General features: G+C 73.0%; 3 protein-coding genes across 5 annotated transcripts in view; 1 reads left to right on the forward strand and 2 right to left on the reverse strand.

Annotated features, from left to right (window-relative positions):
* The first annotated feature begins 915 nt into the window (after positions 1-915).
* Positions 916-4,715, forward strand: KANK2 (KN motif and ankyrin repeat domains 2). Of its 2 annotated transcripts, XM_075025126.1 has the most exons (6): positions 916-1,001; positions 2,317-2,363; positions 2,650-3,765; positions 3,845-3,938; positions 4,261-4,340; positions 4,499-4,715. In XM_075025126.1, exons 2-6 carry the CDS (start codon positions 2,330-2,332, stop codon positions 4,516-4,518), a joined length of 1,344 nt encoding a protein of 447 aa, XP_074881227.1. In that variant the 5' UTR covers positions 916-1,001; positions 2,317-2,329; the 3' UTR covers positions 4,519-4,715. The 2 variants fall into 2 exon arrangements, with proteins under 2 accessions (XP_074881227.1, XP_074881226.1); XM_075025125.1 differs by lacking the exon at positions 916-1,001 and having other exon boundaries at positions 1,532-2,363.
* Positions 4,716-4,827: 112 nt separating this feature from the next.
* On the reverse strand, positions 4,828-13,938 carry LDLR (low density lipoprotein receptor). Of its 2 annotated transcripts, XM_075025106.1 has the most exons (18): positions 13,547-13,938; positions 12,247-12,369; positions 11,668-11,790; positions 11,185-11,556; positions 10,958-11,083; positions 10,751-10,873; positions 10,429-10,551; positions 9,933-10,058; positions 9,114-9,285; positions 8,799-9,026; positions 8,584-8,702; positions 7,843-7,982; positions 7,617-7,758; positions 7,310-7,453; positions 6,557-6,724; positions 6,145-6,219; positions 5,804-5,961; positions 4,828-5,629 (listed from the first exon to the last, which is right to left on the reverse strand). In XM_075025106.1, the coding sequence occupies exons 1-18, from the start codon at positions 13,623-13,625 to the stop codon at positions 5,594-5,596; spliced, it is 2,577 nt and encodes an 858-aa protein (XP_074881207.1). In that variant the 5' UTR covers positions 13,626-13,938; the 3' UTR covers positions 4,828-5,593. The 2 variants fall into 2 exon arrangements, with proteins under 2 accessions (XP_074881207.1, XP_074881208.1); XM_075025107.1 differs by lacking the exon at positions 6,557-6,724.
* A 470-nt stretch (positions 13,939-14,408) lies between these two features.
* SMARCA4 (SWI/SNF related BAF chromatin remodeling complex subunit ATPase 4) overlaps positions 14,409-15,678 on the reverse strand; it is a 27,145-nt gene continuing 25,875 nt past the window's right edge. The window contains exons 30-32 of the mRNA XM_075026703.1: positions 15,619-15,672; positions 15,141-15,280; positions 14,409-14,916 (exon numbers count right to left, since the gene is read on the reverse strand). Of these exons, the coding sequence (XP_074882804.1) occupies positions 14,884-14,916; positions 15,141-15,280; positions 15,619-15,672 (227 nt within the window). The 3' untranslated portion in view covers positions 14,409-14,883. The remainder of the gene's footprint in view (positions 14,917-15,140; positions 15,281-15,618; positions 15,673-15,678) is intronic.

Genomic DNA, 15,678 nt, shown 5'->3' on the forward strand with positions numbered 1-15,678 from the left:
CGGCGACCTCCTGTCCCGCCCCCGCCCGCCCGCTACTGGGGGAAGCGGCGCCTCACTGACGGCCACCGGAGCCAATGGGAGGGCGAGGAGCCGAGCGACAGCCGGCCATTGGCGGGCGCCGGATGGGGCGGAGCTTCCTTGGAATGACAGGCGCGAGAATCAATCGGCAGCAGCAAGCGCGCGAGCGGATTGGTGCGCGGCGACGGGCGGGGCCACGCCACGGCGAGAGTCGGCCGGGCCAATCACAGGGCGTCCTGCTCCCTGTGGGCGGAATCCCGGTGATCGATGGGCCAGGGACCAATCGGCTGCCAGCGCCGCGCTGCGCCCGCGGACGAGGGCGGGGAGGGGCGCGATTGACAGCCTCGTGGACCAATGAGGAGGAGGGATGCGCGGCAGGCGCCCATTCAGCTTCGCGCGGCGATTTAGGAGGGAAACGGCAGCCAATCAGCCGCGACGCCATCAGGCCCCGGCCGTGACTGGCAGCGCTCTCGGCCAATCGCGTGTGAGGAGGCGAGGCCCGGCGTAGAGGGGGCAGGGCCGTGCCCCGTTCTGACCCCTGACCTCCTGGTGCCCCCCCCAACCGGAGGTCACGACCTCTCCCCACACACACCGTGACCCCTGCCCCCCCCCCAGCCTCCAGATTGGGGTGAAAACCCCCAGTTTTGGGGCTTGGGGTAACGGGGGGGGGGGACCCCTCCCCCCAGCTCCCGCCTCAGCCCCGGGGGGGGTCGGGGGGTCCCCAGGGCCCGGGGGGGCAATTGGGGCACCCGGGGGGCCGGGGGGGAGGGAAGCCCCCATTTTGGGGGAGGGGAGGACCCCTGCGACCCCCCCACACCCCCGTTTCCCCCCCCGGGACCTCCCGTTCCCGCCCCTCCCCCGGCTGCGACCGCCCCGCGGGCTCCGAGGGGGCGGAGCCAGGCGAGGCGTGGGCAGGGCGTGGCCGAAGGGGGCGTGGCCTGAGTGGGGCGTGGCCGCGAGCGGGAGCGGGAGCCGAGCGGGAGGTACCGGAGCGGCGGAACACGGCGGGGGGGGGGGGGGGGCTTGGAGGGGAGCCGGGGATCGGGGGGGTCTCAGGGGATCGGGGGGGGTCCCGGGGGGCGGGGAACGGGGGGGGTTGGGGGGTCCCAGTGGCCCCAGGGGGGGGTCCCGGGGGGCGGGGGGGTCCCAGCAGCAGCTGCTTGTCACCAGCCGGAGGGGGACAGGCCGCCCCGGCCCCCCCAGTACTGACCCCGAGGGCGAGGGGGACAAGGGACGGGGGGGACCGGGGGGGTGATGGGGATGTGGGGGGACGGGGGGGCCGTGGGGCAACAGAGATGTGGGGTGGTGGGGACCTGGGGGGCCGTGGGGCGGTGGGGATGTGGGGTGACAGGGATGGGGGGGCCGGGGGGGTGATGGGGACGGGGACGGGGGGGTCCGTGGGGCCAGGGGGCTGCGGGGAGATGGAGGTAGGGGATTACGGGACAAGGGGGGGCTGTGGGGTGGTAGAGGTGCGGGGTGACAGGGTCGGGGATGGGGGGCCCGTGGGGTGGTGGGGAAGTGGGGGGACGGGGACGGCCGTGGGACCGCCGTGGGGCGAGGGCCAGTCCCGCCCTGCGCCGTGGGGCCTGGGGGCGGCGGAGCCCAAGGAGCCGAAGGAGCCGGAGCCGCCATCGCCGCCTAATTGCTTCCATCTGGGGCCGAGGAGGCGCCGGAGGGGGAACCCGGGCGTCCGGGGGAACCCAGGCATCCGGGCCGGCCCCCCCCTTGCCCCACAGCCCCATTGCCCAGCCCTGGGACCCCCCAGCTGCCCCCCATGGCCCTGTCTGCTGAGAACTTGGGGGGTCCGGGGGACCCGGGCGGCCCCGTTGCCACGGGATCAGGATGGGTGGAGGTCCCCCGGCCACGGGACTCCCCCCCCCACCCGAAAAAAGGGGAACTGAGGGGGGGACCGTCCCCATCCCCGTCCCCGTCCGTCGCCCCGGGTAGAAAATCTGATGGCGGCACGTGGTGGGTGGGGGGTCCCGGAGGGCTGTCAGGGTGTCAGGGGGGGTCCCCCAGACTCCTGGGTCCCCGGGCAGAGGGGGTGGGGGGTAAGCGCTGCCCCGGAAGACCCGGGGGGGGCCCCAGCCCCCTCCCCAGGCGGTGCTTGGCCGGCAGCCCGGACGCCTGGGTCGTCGTCCCCCCGCCCCGGACGCCTGGGTCCTCTCCCAGCACAGACTGGGGGCGGGAGCGGGGCAGGCTGGGAAACCGGACGCCTGGGTTCCCCCCCTGGACGCCTGGATTCCCCCCCCCGCCGACGTGTGGGTCCCCAACGCTGATTCCGTCCCCCCTCCTTAGGTTCGGGGGTGCCATGGCGCAGGTCCTGCGTGCCGAAGCCTTCCCAGGTGAGGACCCGGGCGGCCGGGGGACAGGGGGGTCCCTGGAGGGATGGGGGGGTCCTGAGGGGGAGGGCTGGGGGTCCAGCACCCCTCGATCCTGGGCGGGCTGGGAAGGGGGGGGTCCCTGGCTGGGGGTGCCGGGTGCCCGGGTCCTGTCTGGGGTGGGGAGGAGGTCTCGCCGCCCCAGATCTCCGGGTCTGGTGGCGTTTGGGGGTCCCGAAGTGGGATGGGGAGGGGTCCCCGGGTGCCCCCGTCCCATGGCGGGTGCCAGGGCGGTGCGATGTTACCGCAGGGCGCCGGTCGGGTCCCCCCCCCGGGGCGGGGGATGCGCCGTACTCGCTGGAGACGGCCTACGGCTACCGGCTGGACCTGGGCTTCCTGGGCTACGTGGAGGCCATCGAGAAGGGGCTGACGCTGCGGCGCGTGCCGGTGGGCCGCCGGCCTCACCGCGCTTCCTGGGCCGCCTCCGCCGAGACCCTTGGCCCCCCGGCGGCCCCGGACCCCCGGGTGGAACGGACGCTGCGGGGGGCCCGGCGGCGCCTGGAGGAGGAGGGGGTGCCGGCGAGGGTCTCGCCGGCGGCGGGGGTCCCGGCGACGGTGGGCTCGCCGGGAGCCGCACCGCTGCGGCTGGTGCGGGAGCAGATGGCGGCGGCGCTGGGGCGGCTGCGGGAGCTGGAGGAGCAGGTCCGGGCGCTGCCGGCGTTGCGCCGGCGCCTGGAGCGGCTGCAGGAGGAGAAGCGGCAGCTCCTTGACCGGCTCCGCCGCGACGGCGGCTGCCGGTGCGGGTGCGGGTGCGGGTGCGGCGGCTCCGTCGACGGCAACGGGGACCCTGGCGGCTTCGGCGACGACAGCTCCGGCATCATCGGCACCGACGTCGGCTCCGACGATGGCACCGGCAACGGCACCAGCAGCTGCGGCGGCTCTAGCGTCATTGGCTCCATCCCCGGCACCAGCATCACCTCCGGCATCAGCACTGGCATCGGCTTCAGCAATGGTACCAGCAACAGCGGCGGCTCCAGCACCAACGCCAGCAGCTGCTCTGGCATCGCCGTCCCCATTGCCAACGCCAGCATCGGCACCAACATAGCCTCTGGCTCCACCGGCTCCGGCATCGGCTCCGGCATCAGCTCCGGCAATGCCAGCAGCATCGGCTCCAGCATCGGCTCCACCACCGGCACCACCGTCCCCATGTCCGCCTCCGGCATCGCCACCGGCTCCGGCACCACCGTCCCCGTCCCCATTGCGACCGCGGGGCCGCGGGGCCGGCGGTCGGTGGGGGTGGGCACGGAGGGCCCGGGGGTGCCGGGGGGTGCCGGGGGGCTGCCGGGGCGGGTGGCGGTGCTGGAGCGGCAGCTGCGGCGGGCGCTGGGGGAGCTGCGGGAGGCCCGGGCCCGCCTGGCCCAGCGCCGTGAGTGGGGGGCCGGGGGGGGGGAAAGCCGGGGGGGGGCGGGGGGGGCAGGCCCTGCTCACCCCCCCGTGTCCCGCAGAGCTGCAGCCGGGGGATGAGGAGCAGCAGCAGCAGGAGGAGGAGGAGGAAAGGGAGGAAGGGCACGGCCGCCCCCGCGGGGGGGGCAGCGGCAGGTTGGGGCTGGGGGGGCAACTGGGGGTCGGGGGGAGTTGGGGGTGGGCAGGGGTGATGGTGGGGCTGGGGGGTCCGGGGGCATTTAGGGGGGTGTGATGGGGGGTAGGAGGGCAACTGGGGGGTCCTGGGGCTACTGGGGTGATGGGGGGGTCAGGAGAGGTGCTGGGGGGTGCTGAGGCAGCTGGGGGGTCCTGGGGCATTTGGCGCTGGGGGGAGCTGGGAGGGGTCCTGGGGCACTTATGGGGGTAACGGAGGGGGCGATATGGGGGGGTGATGGGTGCCAGGACACGGGGGTCCCCTCAAGCACACACCCCCCCCCAGGCTGGGCTCCAGCTCCTCGGACGAGAGCGAGTACCACGAGGCCGTGGAGGGGCCCCCCCCGCGGGACCCCCCCAACCTGGGTAAGGGGCACCCGCCTGGCGGCCCACGGGCACCCCCCCACCTGGGTGACGCACGGGGACCCCCGCACACGTGTGTGGGAGGCACTGACCCTCCCGCACACGCGTGTGCGAGGCACGCACCCCCTCACGCCCCCCCCCCGCCATGGCCGCCCCCGCAGTGGCCCCCAGGCCCCGCTAGCCCTCGACCCGCCAGGACCCTGCCGTGACGCGGCGTCTCCCCGTGACGTCGTGCGACGCCGCGTGACATCGTATGACGCCGCGTGACACCGCCCTGCAGCCGGACCCTCGTTAGCCCCTCGCTTCGTTCTCTCCTCTCCGTGTTCCCCCCCCCGCCTTGCTCTGTCCCCCCAATAAAGCCGCCTCCAACCACCGCGACCCACGGCGTGTGGGGACTTTGGGGGGGCCCCAGGGTGGACCCAGGCGTCCGGCCCCCACGTCCCCCAGGGCTGGGGTCTCGGGGGGGGGGAAGGAGGAGCCGGGACAACGGTGAGAAATAAATATCGTGTATTGGCCGTGTCCAGACACGGGACCACGGGGCGCGAGGGGACCCCTCCTCGTGCGAGGGACCCCCCCGTCGTGCAAGGGACCTCTCCTCGTGCGAGGGGACCCCGCCCCCGCGGCAGAAGGCCACGTTTTCTGTTCTTTTTCACAGTTTTGGTTAAAAAAAAAAATCAAGCGGCAGCCGGGGAGCCGCGCGTGGCACCCGCACGGCTGCACAGGCGCAGCCGGACGCAGCATGCAACCGTGTCCGGCCACGCACAACCGCGTGCGGCCACGTGCAAGCACGCCCGGCCGGTCACAACCGCCGACGGCCACGTACGGTCACGCGTGACCCCCACAGGGGTGTGCAGAGCCACGTCCATCCGCACACAGCCGGGTACAACCGCGTACGGCCAGGCACGACCGCGTACAACCGCGCACGGCTCCGTGCATCCGCGTACGGCCACGCACGACCGGACTCAGCCTCGCACAGCCGCGTACGGTCACGTACAACCGCGTGCGGCCGCGCACGGCCCGGCACAGCCGGCGACGCCACGTGCGCGGCCGGCCGCAGCCGCCCGGTGCCGGGCACAGCCGCGCGCACCCGCTACGGCCGCCCCGGGGGGTCCGGCACCGTCAACCGGGGGTCCCGCCCAGCCCCGGTGATGGCTCGGGGGGTCCCGGCAGGGTTGGGGGGATGCGGGTGCAGGATCCGGCCGGGGTCCGGGGCCTCCTCAGGGGGGGTTGGCGGCGGGGTGAGCCCCCCCTCGTCCTCAGGCCACGTCGTCATCCAGGCTCACAGCCTGGCGCTGGGGAGGGGGGGTGTCAGTGGGGTGGGGGGGGACAACTGAGCCCCCCACGCACCAGCCTGACCGGCACAGATGAGCCTCTTGGGGGGCACAGCCCCCCCAGCTCACTGTGGGGTGCCCCACAGCTCGTTATGGGGTGCCTGAGTGTGTGGCCCCCCCCCCCCCCCAGCTCACCGTGGGGTAGCTGAAGCCCCCCTGCCCCCGGCCCAGGGGCTCCTCGTCCTCGGTGGTTTTCTGGTAGACGGGGTTGTCGAAGTTGATGCTGTTGGTGCTGCGCCGGCGCCAGCTGCGCCAGAGCCCGCGGGCGCCGAAGGCCGCGAGGATGAGGAGCACTGGAGGGGGGGGGGATCAGAGGAGGGTGTCAGGGGACCCTGGTGATGGGGACCCCGTGCCGAGACCCCCATTCTGGGGTCCCCCATGCTGGGACAACCCCCCACCCTGCTTTGGGACCCTCTATGCCAGCACCCCCCCATTCTGGGACATCCCCCCCCCCCATGCTGGGACCCCCAACCTACCCAGGGGCAGAACGACCGCGAGCGCTGTCGGCCCCGTCCTGCTCCCCACGTGCCCCATGGCGTCACCGGTGCTGCCTGGGAAAGGGGAGAGGCGGCCATCAGCCCCGAGCCGTGGGGCTGGGATGTGGGGATGAGCCGTGGGGCTGGAATATGGGGCTGGGATTTGGGGATGAGCTATGGGACTGGGCTGAGGTATGGGGCTGGGATTTGGGAACGAGATGCGGGGCTGGGATATGAGGCTGGGATCTGGGAATGAGCTGTGGGGCTGGGATTTGGGGATGAGCTGCGGGGCTGGAATATGAGGCTGGGATGTGGGGCTGGGGTGAGCCATGGGGCTGGGAATTTGGAAGCGGCCGAGCCATGGGGCTGGGCTATGGGGCAGGGGCGTGAGGAGGGGCCGTGGGGCTGGTACCTGTTGTGGCGTTGCTGGAGGCGTTGGTGCTGCCGGCGGTGCTGCTGGCGGCGGTGGTGGGGCTCGAGGGCACCCCATGGCCGTGGGGGTCCCGACCGGGCGTCGGGGGCTGCGGGGGGGCTGTGGGGGTGCTGGGGGCTGCGTCCTTCGGGGCTGGGGCTGAGGGGTCTGGGGGGGGGGAGAGAGTGAGTGGGGCTGGGGGGGCACGGGGGATGCGGGGAGTGGGGAGGTGGTGCAGGGGTTTGGGGGAGCAGGGTGCTGGGAGTGGGGGGGCTGCAGGGTTCCTGGGGGGGGTGCAGAGTGCTGGGGGTCTGGGGGGGCAGGGTGGGGGGTCTGGGTGTACAGGGTGCTGGCAGTGAGGGGGGGGTGCAGGGTTGGGGGTCTGGGGGTGCAGGGTGGATGGCGGGGGGGGTGCAGGGTGAGGGGTGCAGGACAGGGTGCTGGGGGTCTGGGGGGGCAGACTGCAGGGGTGGGGGGGCTGCCCGGTCCAGGGGTGCAGAGTCTGTGGGTCTGGGGGTGCAGGGTGCGGGCAGTGGGGAGGTGCAGGGTGCTGAGGGTCTCGGGGTGCGGGGGGGGGGTTGGGGGTGCAGGGGCATGGCGGGGGGTGCTGGCAGTATAGGGGTGCAGGGTGGGGGGTCTGGGGGGGGTGCAGGGTCTGTTGGGGTAGGGTGCGGGGGTCTCGGGGTGTGGGATGCCAGCAGCGTGGGGGTGCAGGGTGCAGGGTGGGGGGGTCTGGGGGCGGGGGGGTGGTACCTGGGAGGCAGGCGCGTCCGTCGGGGGCCAGGTGCTGGCCGTCGGGGCAGGCGCAGGTGTATCGGGGGGCGCGGGGGCCGAGTTGGGGCGCGGGGAGGCAGAGGAACCCGCAGCCCCCGTTGTCCTCGGAGCATCGGTTCTCACCTGGGGGGGGAGAGAGAGAGGTCCGGGGGGGTCGGGAGGGGGAACGGGGCGGGATGGTGGGACAGAGGGATGGAAGGATGCGGGGATGGAGGGATGGAGACAGGCTGGGGAGGTGGAGGGATGGGAGGAGAGAAGGAGGGGGGCCGTCGGGCGGGGGGGGTACCTGGGGGCTGGCGGAGGGGGTGGAGGAGGACGATGTCCTCAGGGGAGAAGAGGTCCTGGGCCACCCTGCGGAGGTCGGCGCCCGTCCGGCGGTTGGCGCTGAAGATGGCCTCGCTCAGGACGTCGCTCCAGAAGACAGTGTCCTGCGGGGACAGGGGTTGGGGACACCGGCACCGGGGGGGTGGGGGGGGGGGGGCGAGGAGGGGATTGGGGGGGGGGGGTCTCACCTCGAAGACGGTGACAGCGAAAGGGTGGGAGAGGACCTGGGGGTCGGCCAGGAGGGTGCGGCGGTGGCCCCCGTCCACGTCGACGCTGGAGAGCGCGTGGAGCCGCGAGTCCACCCAGTACAGGCGCTGGGAGGGCAGGTCTGCCGGGGGGTGTCAGCTGGCACCGGAGGGGGGGGACACGCGGGGATGGGGACACGGGGACAAGGACACGCAGGGATGGGGACGGGGACGGGGACTGGGACCGGCACAGGGACTGGGACCAGCTTAGGGACTGGCAGGGGACCAGGATGAGACCAGGATGGGGACAGGGATGGGGAGCAGGACGGGCATGGGGAGAAACCCCGGGATGTGGCCAGAGACTGGGAAGGGACCAGGACAAGGATGGGGACAGGGACGTGGACTGGGACCGAGACCAGAACCAGGGATGGAGACTGGGACTGGCAGGGGACCAGGACAGGGATGGGGATGCGGGCGAGAACATGGATGGGGACAGGGATGGAGACGGGGAGAGACCCCGGGATGTGGCCGGAGACTGGGATGGGGACCAGGACAGGGATGGGGATGAGGACTGGGACTGAGACCAGAACCAGGGCTGGAGACTGGGATGGGGACTGGGACCAGCACAGGGACTGGCAGGGGACCAGGACGGGAATGGGGATGGGGATGGGGATGAGGACCGGGACCGAGACCAGAACCGGGGATGGGGACTGGGACGGGGACACGGATGCCACCGCAGCTCACCCAGTGTTATCCCGTTGGGCCACTCGATGCCCTCGGTCACCAGTGGGAACTGGTCGGCACCGTTGAGGCCGCCCTTGGCGATCTTGGCGCTGGCTCCCCAGTCCGTCCAGTACATGTAACTGGGAGAGGGCAAAGCCGGACCCTGTCACCCCCATCACCCCCGCCCGGCGTCCCCGGGACCCCCACCGCCTCCGCCTCGTCCCCCGTCCCCATACCCGCGCAGCGGGTCCACCGCGATGGCGCGGGGCTTGGCCCCCGGCTCCCGCACCAGCGTCCTGCGGCGCGCGCCGCTGCCGTCGGCCACCGAGACGGTGCCGAGCCGCGAGTCCGTCCAGTAGATGTTGTGGTGGACCCAGTCCAGGGCGACGCCGTCGGGCGCCCCCAGCCCCGTCCCGACGACGGCCGCGTGCCGGCTGCCGTCCGCCGCGCCGGCCAGCGGCGATCTGCCGGGACGGGGTGGGTTACGGCGACGGCGGCGGGGACCCCGGGGCCGGGGGTGGTGTGGGGGGTCCCGGGCAGGGGTCCCTCACCGGTAGATCTTCCTCTGGCTGAGGTCGGCCCAGTAGACGGTGCCGGCGGCCACGTCGACGTCCAGGGCCCCCGCGTGCTTGAGGGGTCCCAGCAGGCGCCGGTACTCGCCGCCATCCAGCGCCAGGCGCCGGATCTCGTGCCGGTTGGTGAAGAGGAGGGCGGCGGGGGGGCCTGGGGGGGGGCGGCGGGCAGGCGCTGCACCCCGCTGCCGGACCCCCCCCAGCACCCCTGACCCCCCAAACCCACCCCTCACCCAGCTTCCACCCGCTGCTGGGCCCCCCCCGGCACCCCTGACCCCACCTGCAACCAGCCCCCCCCCCGCACCCACTGTTGGACCCCCCCAGCACCCCGACCCCCCACCGCACCCCCAAATCTCCGCCCAGCCCCGAACCCGTATCCCAAACCTGCACCAGGTGGGGAGGGGGGGCGAGGGTGGGGGGGCAAGGGAGAGGAATTGGGGTGCAAAGGGGGAAGGGATGGGGGTGCAGGAATTGGGGATGATGGGGGGGTGCAAATGGGGAGGGGGAGTGGGGGTGCTGGAAGGAGTAATTGGGGTGCAAAGGGGAAGGGGGGTGCGAGGGGCAAGGATCGGGGTTCAAGGACAAAGGAATTGGGGTGCAAAGGGGGGGATAGAGGGGATGGGGGGTGCAAAGAGGGAGGAAGTGGGTTGCAAAGTGGGGGGGGGTGTAAGGATGCAGGAATCGGGGTGCAGATGGGGTGGGGGAACGAGTATGGGGGTGCTGGGGGAGGACGGGGGTGCAAGGAAGGAGGATGGGGGTGCGGAGGGCTGGGGGGGTGTTGGGGGGGGTGTCACCCACCGAGGGCGCGGCAGGCGCGGGTGCGGGGGTCCAGCCGGTACCCCTCCCCGCACTCGCACTTGTAGCTGCCGGGCAGGTTGTGGCAGCGCTGGCTGCAGCTGCTGGGGTCCTGGCACTCGTCGATGTCTGGGGGGGTCGGGGGGGTCAGGAGGTTCCTGGGGGGGTGAGGGGTGTCCCTAGGGGGTCCCGTGGGGGGGTTGGGGGGTTCCCAGCACTCGTTGATGACTCCAGGGGGGAGTCGGGAGGGCTAGCGGGTCCCTGGGGGGGTGTCAGAGGGTCCCCGGGGGGATCGGGGGTCCCAAGGAAGGGTCAGGAGGTCCCTGGGGGGGATTGGGGGGCCCTGGGGGGTCAGAGGAGGCCCTGGGGGGGTCAGGGTGTCCCAGTGAGGGTCAGGCGGTCCCATGGAGCGGGGCGTAGGGTGTCCCATGGAGGGGGGGGTCAGGGTGTCCCATGGAGGAGCGAGTGGGGGGGGGGTCCGGGGGGGGGCAGCACCCACCCTCGCAGCTCTTCCCGTCGGAGCCCAGGCGGAAGCCCTCCAAGCAGAGGCACTGGTAGCCCAGCCGAAGGTCCCGGCAGATGTGGGAGCAGCCGCCGCCGCCGTCCAGGCACTCGTTGGCCCCTGGGGGGGGAGAACCAAGGCGGGGGGGGTGAGTTGGGGGAGTCGACCCCCCCCAAGTAACCCCTGGCACCGGGCAGAAACCCCAAACCCCCATGGAAGCTTGTGGGGGGGGGGTGTTGGGATGGCTCAGGGGGGTGTTGGGGGGTCCTGGGGGGGGGGGAATTGGGGGGTCTGGGGGGTTTGGGGGTCCCGGCCGTACCGCACTCCTTGATGGGCTCGTCAGACCAGTCCCGGCAGTCGCGGTGCCAGTCGCAGACCCGCTCCATGGGGATGCACTCGCCCGAGCGGCACTTGAACTCGTGGGGGCCGTCGCAGGCTGTCACTGGGGTGCGGGGGGAGAGCGTGAGGTCAGCCCCCCCCTCGCCGGGCACCCCCAACCCCCCCCCATCCTCCTCCCAGCGAGTACCATTGTGGCATCCCTCCTCATCGCTGCCGTCGGCGCAGTCGGCTTCGCCGTCGCATTGCCGGACCCCCAGCACGCAACGCCCGTCCCGGCACTGGAACTGGTCGGGGAGGCACGTGGCGGCGGCGGCTGCGAGGGGGAGCGGCCGGGGGGGGCGGTCAGATGGTGCCAGAACATCGGGCTCCCCCCCCCCACATCCCCATCCCGGAGCATCCTCCGGGGTCACCCACCGCATCCCTCCTCGTCAGAGCGATCCCGGCAGTCGGGGCTGCCGTCGCAACGCCAGCGCCGGTGGATGCACTCGCCAGAGCCGCAGGCGAACTGGAGAGGGGGACAGGGCTGGGGGGGGCGGGAGGGGCCGCAGTGCCGGGGCCACTCGTCGGAGCCGTCGGGGCAGTCGGGGTCCCCGTCGCAGGCCCAGAGCTGGGGGACGCAGGCTGAGTCGTTGCAGCGGAAGGTGTGGGGGCCGCAGGTGGCGGGGGGGGGGCAGCCGGCCTCGTCCGCCCCGTCCTCGCAGTCGCGCTCCCCGTCGCAGGCGAAGGCGTGCGACACGCAGGCCCCGTTGCCGCAGCGCAGCTGGTCCCCGGCGCAGGCTCGGGGGGCTGCGGGAGGGACCCCGGCCCGGTCAGTGGCTGCGGGGGGGGATGACACCCCCAGACCAACCCCAACCCCAGCCCGGTTCTCGCCACACACCCCCCACCCCCGGCACTCACGGCAGTCCAGCTCGTCGGCACCGTTCTCGCAGTTGCGGTGCCCGTCGCAGCGCCAGGACGCCGGCACGCACCGGTTCTGGCGGCCGCCGCAGCTGAACTCGGTCGGGGAGCAGGAGAGGGAGCCTGGGGGGAGAGAAAGCGGGGGGGGGATGGCACCGTGGCACGGCACGGCACGGCAACGTGGGGAGAGCCAGGCAGAAAAGACACTGCCTGGCATGGGACGGCATGGTGCGGCACGGCATGGTGCGGCACGGCATGGCGCATGGCACACGGCACGGCACGGCACAGGACAGCAGACCATGGCACTGCCTGGTGTGGCGCGGCACGGTGCAGCAGGGCATGGTGCAGCAGGGCACGGCACGGCAAAGCATGGCACACACCACGGCGTGGCGCAGCACGGGGCAGCAAAGCATTGGGCAGAACGGCATGGCACGGCGCACGGCACACGGCACGGCACACGGCGCGGCACGGCGCGGCACAGCGACACACGGTACGGCACAGCGTGGCACGTGGCCACATGGCACGGCGTGGCACGGCACACGGCACCGCACCGTGCGACGCGGCGGCCCCGGCACTCACGGCAGGTCTCCGGCGCCTCGTCGGAGCCGTCCTGGCACTCGGGGCTGCCGTCGCACACCCAGGCGCTGGGGATGCAGGAACCGTCCCCGCACCGGAACTCGCTCTGGCCGCACTCCTTGGCGCCTGCCGGCAGCGGGGGGGGGTCAGCGGACGCCCCCCGACCCGGGACCCCCCCCAGCCCTGCCGAGGCCGCCGGGGCAGCCGCCGGCGGCGTTTCCATGATAAAACCCCCGAGTTTGGGGGACGGTGGCAGCGAGACCCCGAAAGCAGAGACCCCCCCCAGGAACGCAGCCCTCCCACCCCCCCACCGGCACAGGCCGGGGGGCAGCGAGCCCTGGCCCGGGGGGGTCGGGGCAAGCTCGGGGGGGCCCAGCCCGGTCCGGGGGGGTCTGTCCTGGGGGGGGTCCAGCCGCATTCCCGGCGGTCGGGCCCGCACCGGGGGGTCCCGGCCCGGTCCGGGGGGTGGCTCAGTCCCGGGGATCGGGTCCCTCCTCGGGGGGGTCCCGGGCCCGATCCCGGGGCGGGCGGGGGGGGCGGGTTTCAGGGGGTCCGAGAGGGCGGGGCCTGTGCCGCGCCCTCCCGGCGCGCCGCGCTCCCATTGGCCAACAGGGCGTGTCCCCGCCGGGTGGCCAGTCCCGACCGCCGCCAATGGGAGAGGCGTCCGCCGCGGGGCGGGGCGGAGCGCGAGCGGCGATTGGTCCCACCCGGCGCCGAAGGGGCGGGGCGGCACCGCCCCTCTCCCCGCCCCCGCCCCTTCCCGCGGCGCGGCGGCCATGGCGGAGACCCCGGCCCGGCCCGGGGCGGTCCAGGGGGGTCGGGGAGCGCCCCCGCCGCCATGGGCCGCCGGCTCGGTTTCCCCGGCGGGGAGCGGAGCCCGCGGCGCCGTCCGCAGCCCGGCAGGGCCCGCCGGTCCCGGCTTGGGGGGGGGGGTGATGGCTCCGGTTTGGGGCGGGCTGCTGGCCCCGGTTTAGGGGGGGGGGGTCAGGCCGCGGTTTGGGCGGGGGGGGGGGTCAGGCTCCGGTGTGTTGGGGGGGAGCCAGGCCCCGCGGGGGGGAGCGGGTCCCGCGGGGAGGGCAAGCCCCGGTGGGCCCGTTCCCCTCCGGTGTGTCCGTTCTGCCCCCCCTGGTTCCCCGCTCGCCCCCTTCCCCACCCGCCGGGGGATCCCCGGGGCAACCCCCCCCGGCCCCAGGTCACCATTTTTTTTTGTGTGTATGGGGGGTGTGTCACGCCCCCAACCACCCCAGCTGTACCCCCCCAACCCCCCGGTTCCCCCCTCCCCACCGGTTTCCCCCCCCCTTACCTGCCCCCGGTTCCACCGCCGCCATCTCCCCCATCACCATCGCCAGCACCAACGCCGCCGCCGCCGGCCCGGGTCCCATCCCGCCGCCCGGCACGTGCCGCCTGGGTCCCTCTTCGTGGCTCCGGCCCAGCGCCCACCTGCCACCCGCCAAAATTGGGGTGGGGGGAGTGTCGAGGGCGAGGGGCACGCGGCGACGGCGGGAAACGCGGCGGCGGTGACGGCGGTGGGGCCCCGGCGAGGCCCCATTTCAATGGGCAGCGCGGGGGTGGGGTTTAACGTGGGGTGATTTTTCAAAACGGCTCCACATCACGAGAGGAGGTGGAGCGGACGAGGACAGACGCGCCGGCGGACGGCCGCCGCGCTCCGCTCCGGCCTCTGCTGACGGACGGACAGACGGATGGACACAGGGGTCCCCCTGTGCCGGTTCCCGCCTAGTGGCTTTAAAGTGATTTGAACCGTTTGCCGCTTAATTCAAATTTCTGGCTTTAAAGTGATTTGAACCGTTTGCCAAATTTCTGGCGGAGGCGGTTTCACCTGGGCAGGAGGTAGGAACCAGCGGTTTCTCTCTCTGCCGGCACCAGCAGGAGGAACTGGGGCGGCCACCGTCAGCCGGTGAGGTCGTGCCAGTGGCCACCGTGATAGCCGGGGTGACATTAGCCCCCCCCCCCCCCCCAGTGCCGGCATCTCCCCTAATAACTAGGGAGAAGCCACGATACAGCGCTTCACCGGGTGCCATGAACCTCAAGGGGCTCCTCCCCCCCCCAATGGAGGACACCCAGACCCCCCCAAGCCCCCTCAGCCCCCCCGTTGCTGGTGAGGACCCCCCCGCGCCCACGGCAAGAGAGACCCCACAGAGACAGCACCGGTCCCGTTGGTTTAATTTATTACTGCTCGAAATCCAGTGACATCGACAGGCGCGGCCGGCACCGCGCTCCCCCCGCTGCCGTCCCAGCGAGGGGCTGGCGGCGCAACCGATGGGGTACAATCCAGGCCGAGGAGCGGAGGGCGAGGCGCATGCATCCACGGTTAAAAACGGACGGCGAGGGGACGCCGCCGGAAGGAAGAACCGGCACCGCGGGAAGGAAGAACCAGTGCCGCGCCTTCCCCGTCCGCCGCCTTCCCGCCGGTTAATGCCAGAACAGACGCTACGGGGGCTGGGAGGGGCCGGGAAGGGTCCTACAGCTCTCGGCAGTATAAATACGGAAGAGGTTTTATACAGTTTACTCGAATCTGGAACTACAGCGTCGCTACCCGTTAGAGCTAAGGAGTGGCGGGGACGGGGTGGGGTACAAGGTGGGGGGGAGGGCGCCGGGAGCCCGGAGCCGTGGAATGTCGGTTTAGTCTTCTTCGGTGCCGCTGCCGGAGCGATCCTGGAAGGAGGGAGAAGAAGTCAGGGCTGAAGAGGAGGCTGGGGGAGGAAGGGAAGGGGGAAGGGTTGAGGGGCAGGAGGAGGAAAGGAAGGGGTTGGAGGGGCAGGAGGAAGGAGCTGGGGGGCAGAATGAGGGGTTTGGGGGTGGGAGGAGTTGGGGGGCAGGAGGAGGAAATGAAGGGGTTTTGGGGGACAGAATGAGGGGGTTGGGGGGCAGGACCTCACCTCCTCCTGCTCCTCCTCGCTGTCATCGTCGCTCACCACGGGCTTGGCGCGGGAGCCACGGCTGGTGCGCCGGCGGCCCTTCAGCCGGTCCTGCGCCTTCTCCTTCCGCCCCAGCTTGATCTTCACCTTGACGGAGCGAGCTGCGGTGGCAGCGGTGGGGGGGGAAGGAGGAGAGGGGGTCACAGTGGCACCCCACACCAGCTTTGGCTCGCTGGGGGCTCCCCTATTCCCCCCCCCTCGCATTTTGCTATCCCAGAGCCCACGGTGTCACACCTGTCCGGGGCGGCACGGGTGCAGCAATGTCCCCCCCACCGTCCCCCGCCCGGCGTCCCCGCAGTCCCCGGGGCAGCGGCGCTGGCAGCGTGCGCTTCCCCCAGGCACGCTGCTGGCCCTGCCCCGCTGGAGGGGGGAGGTCCGGGCTCCGCAGCCCCCCCCCCCCCCACCAAACCCCTCATCCCTGCAGCAGCAGAGTACTCACACTCTGATTCGGATCCTTCCTCTTCTCCTTCCTCCTCCTCCTCGCTGTCCTCACCTTCGC

The sequence above is a fragment of the Buteo buteo genome, chromosome 4 (assembly GCF_964188355.1).
Source record: "Buteo buteo chromosome 4, bButBut1.hap1.1, whole genome shotgun sequence".
NCBI lineage: Eukaryota > Metazoa > Chordata > Aves > Accipitriformes > Accipitridae > Buteo > Buteo buteo.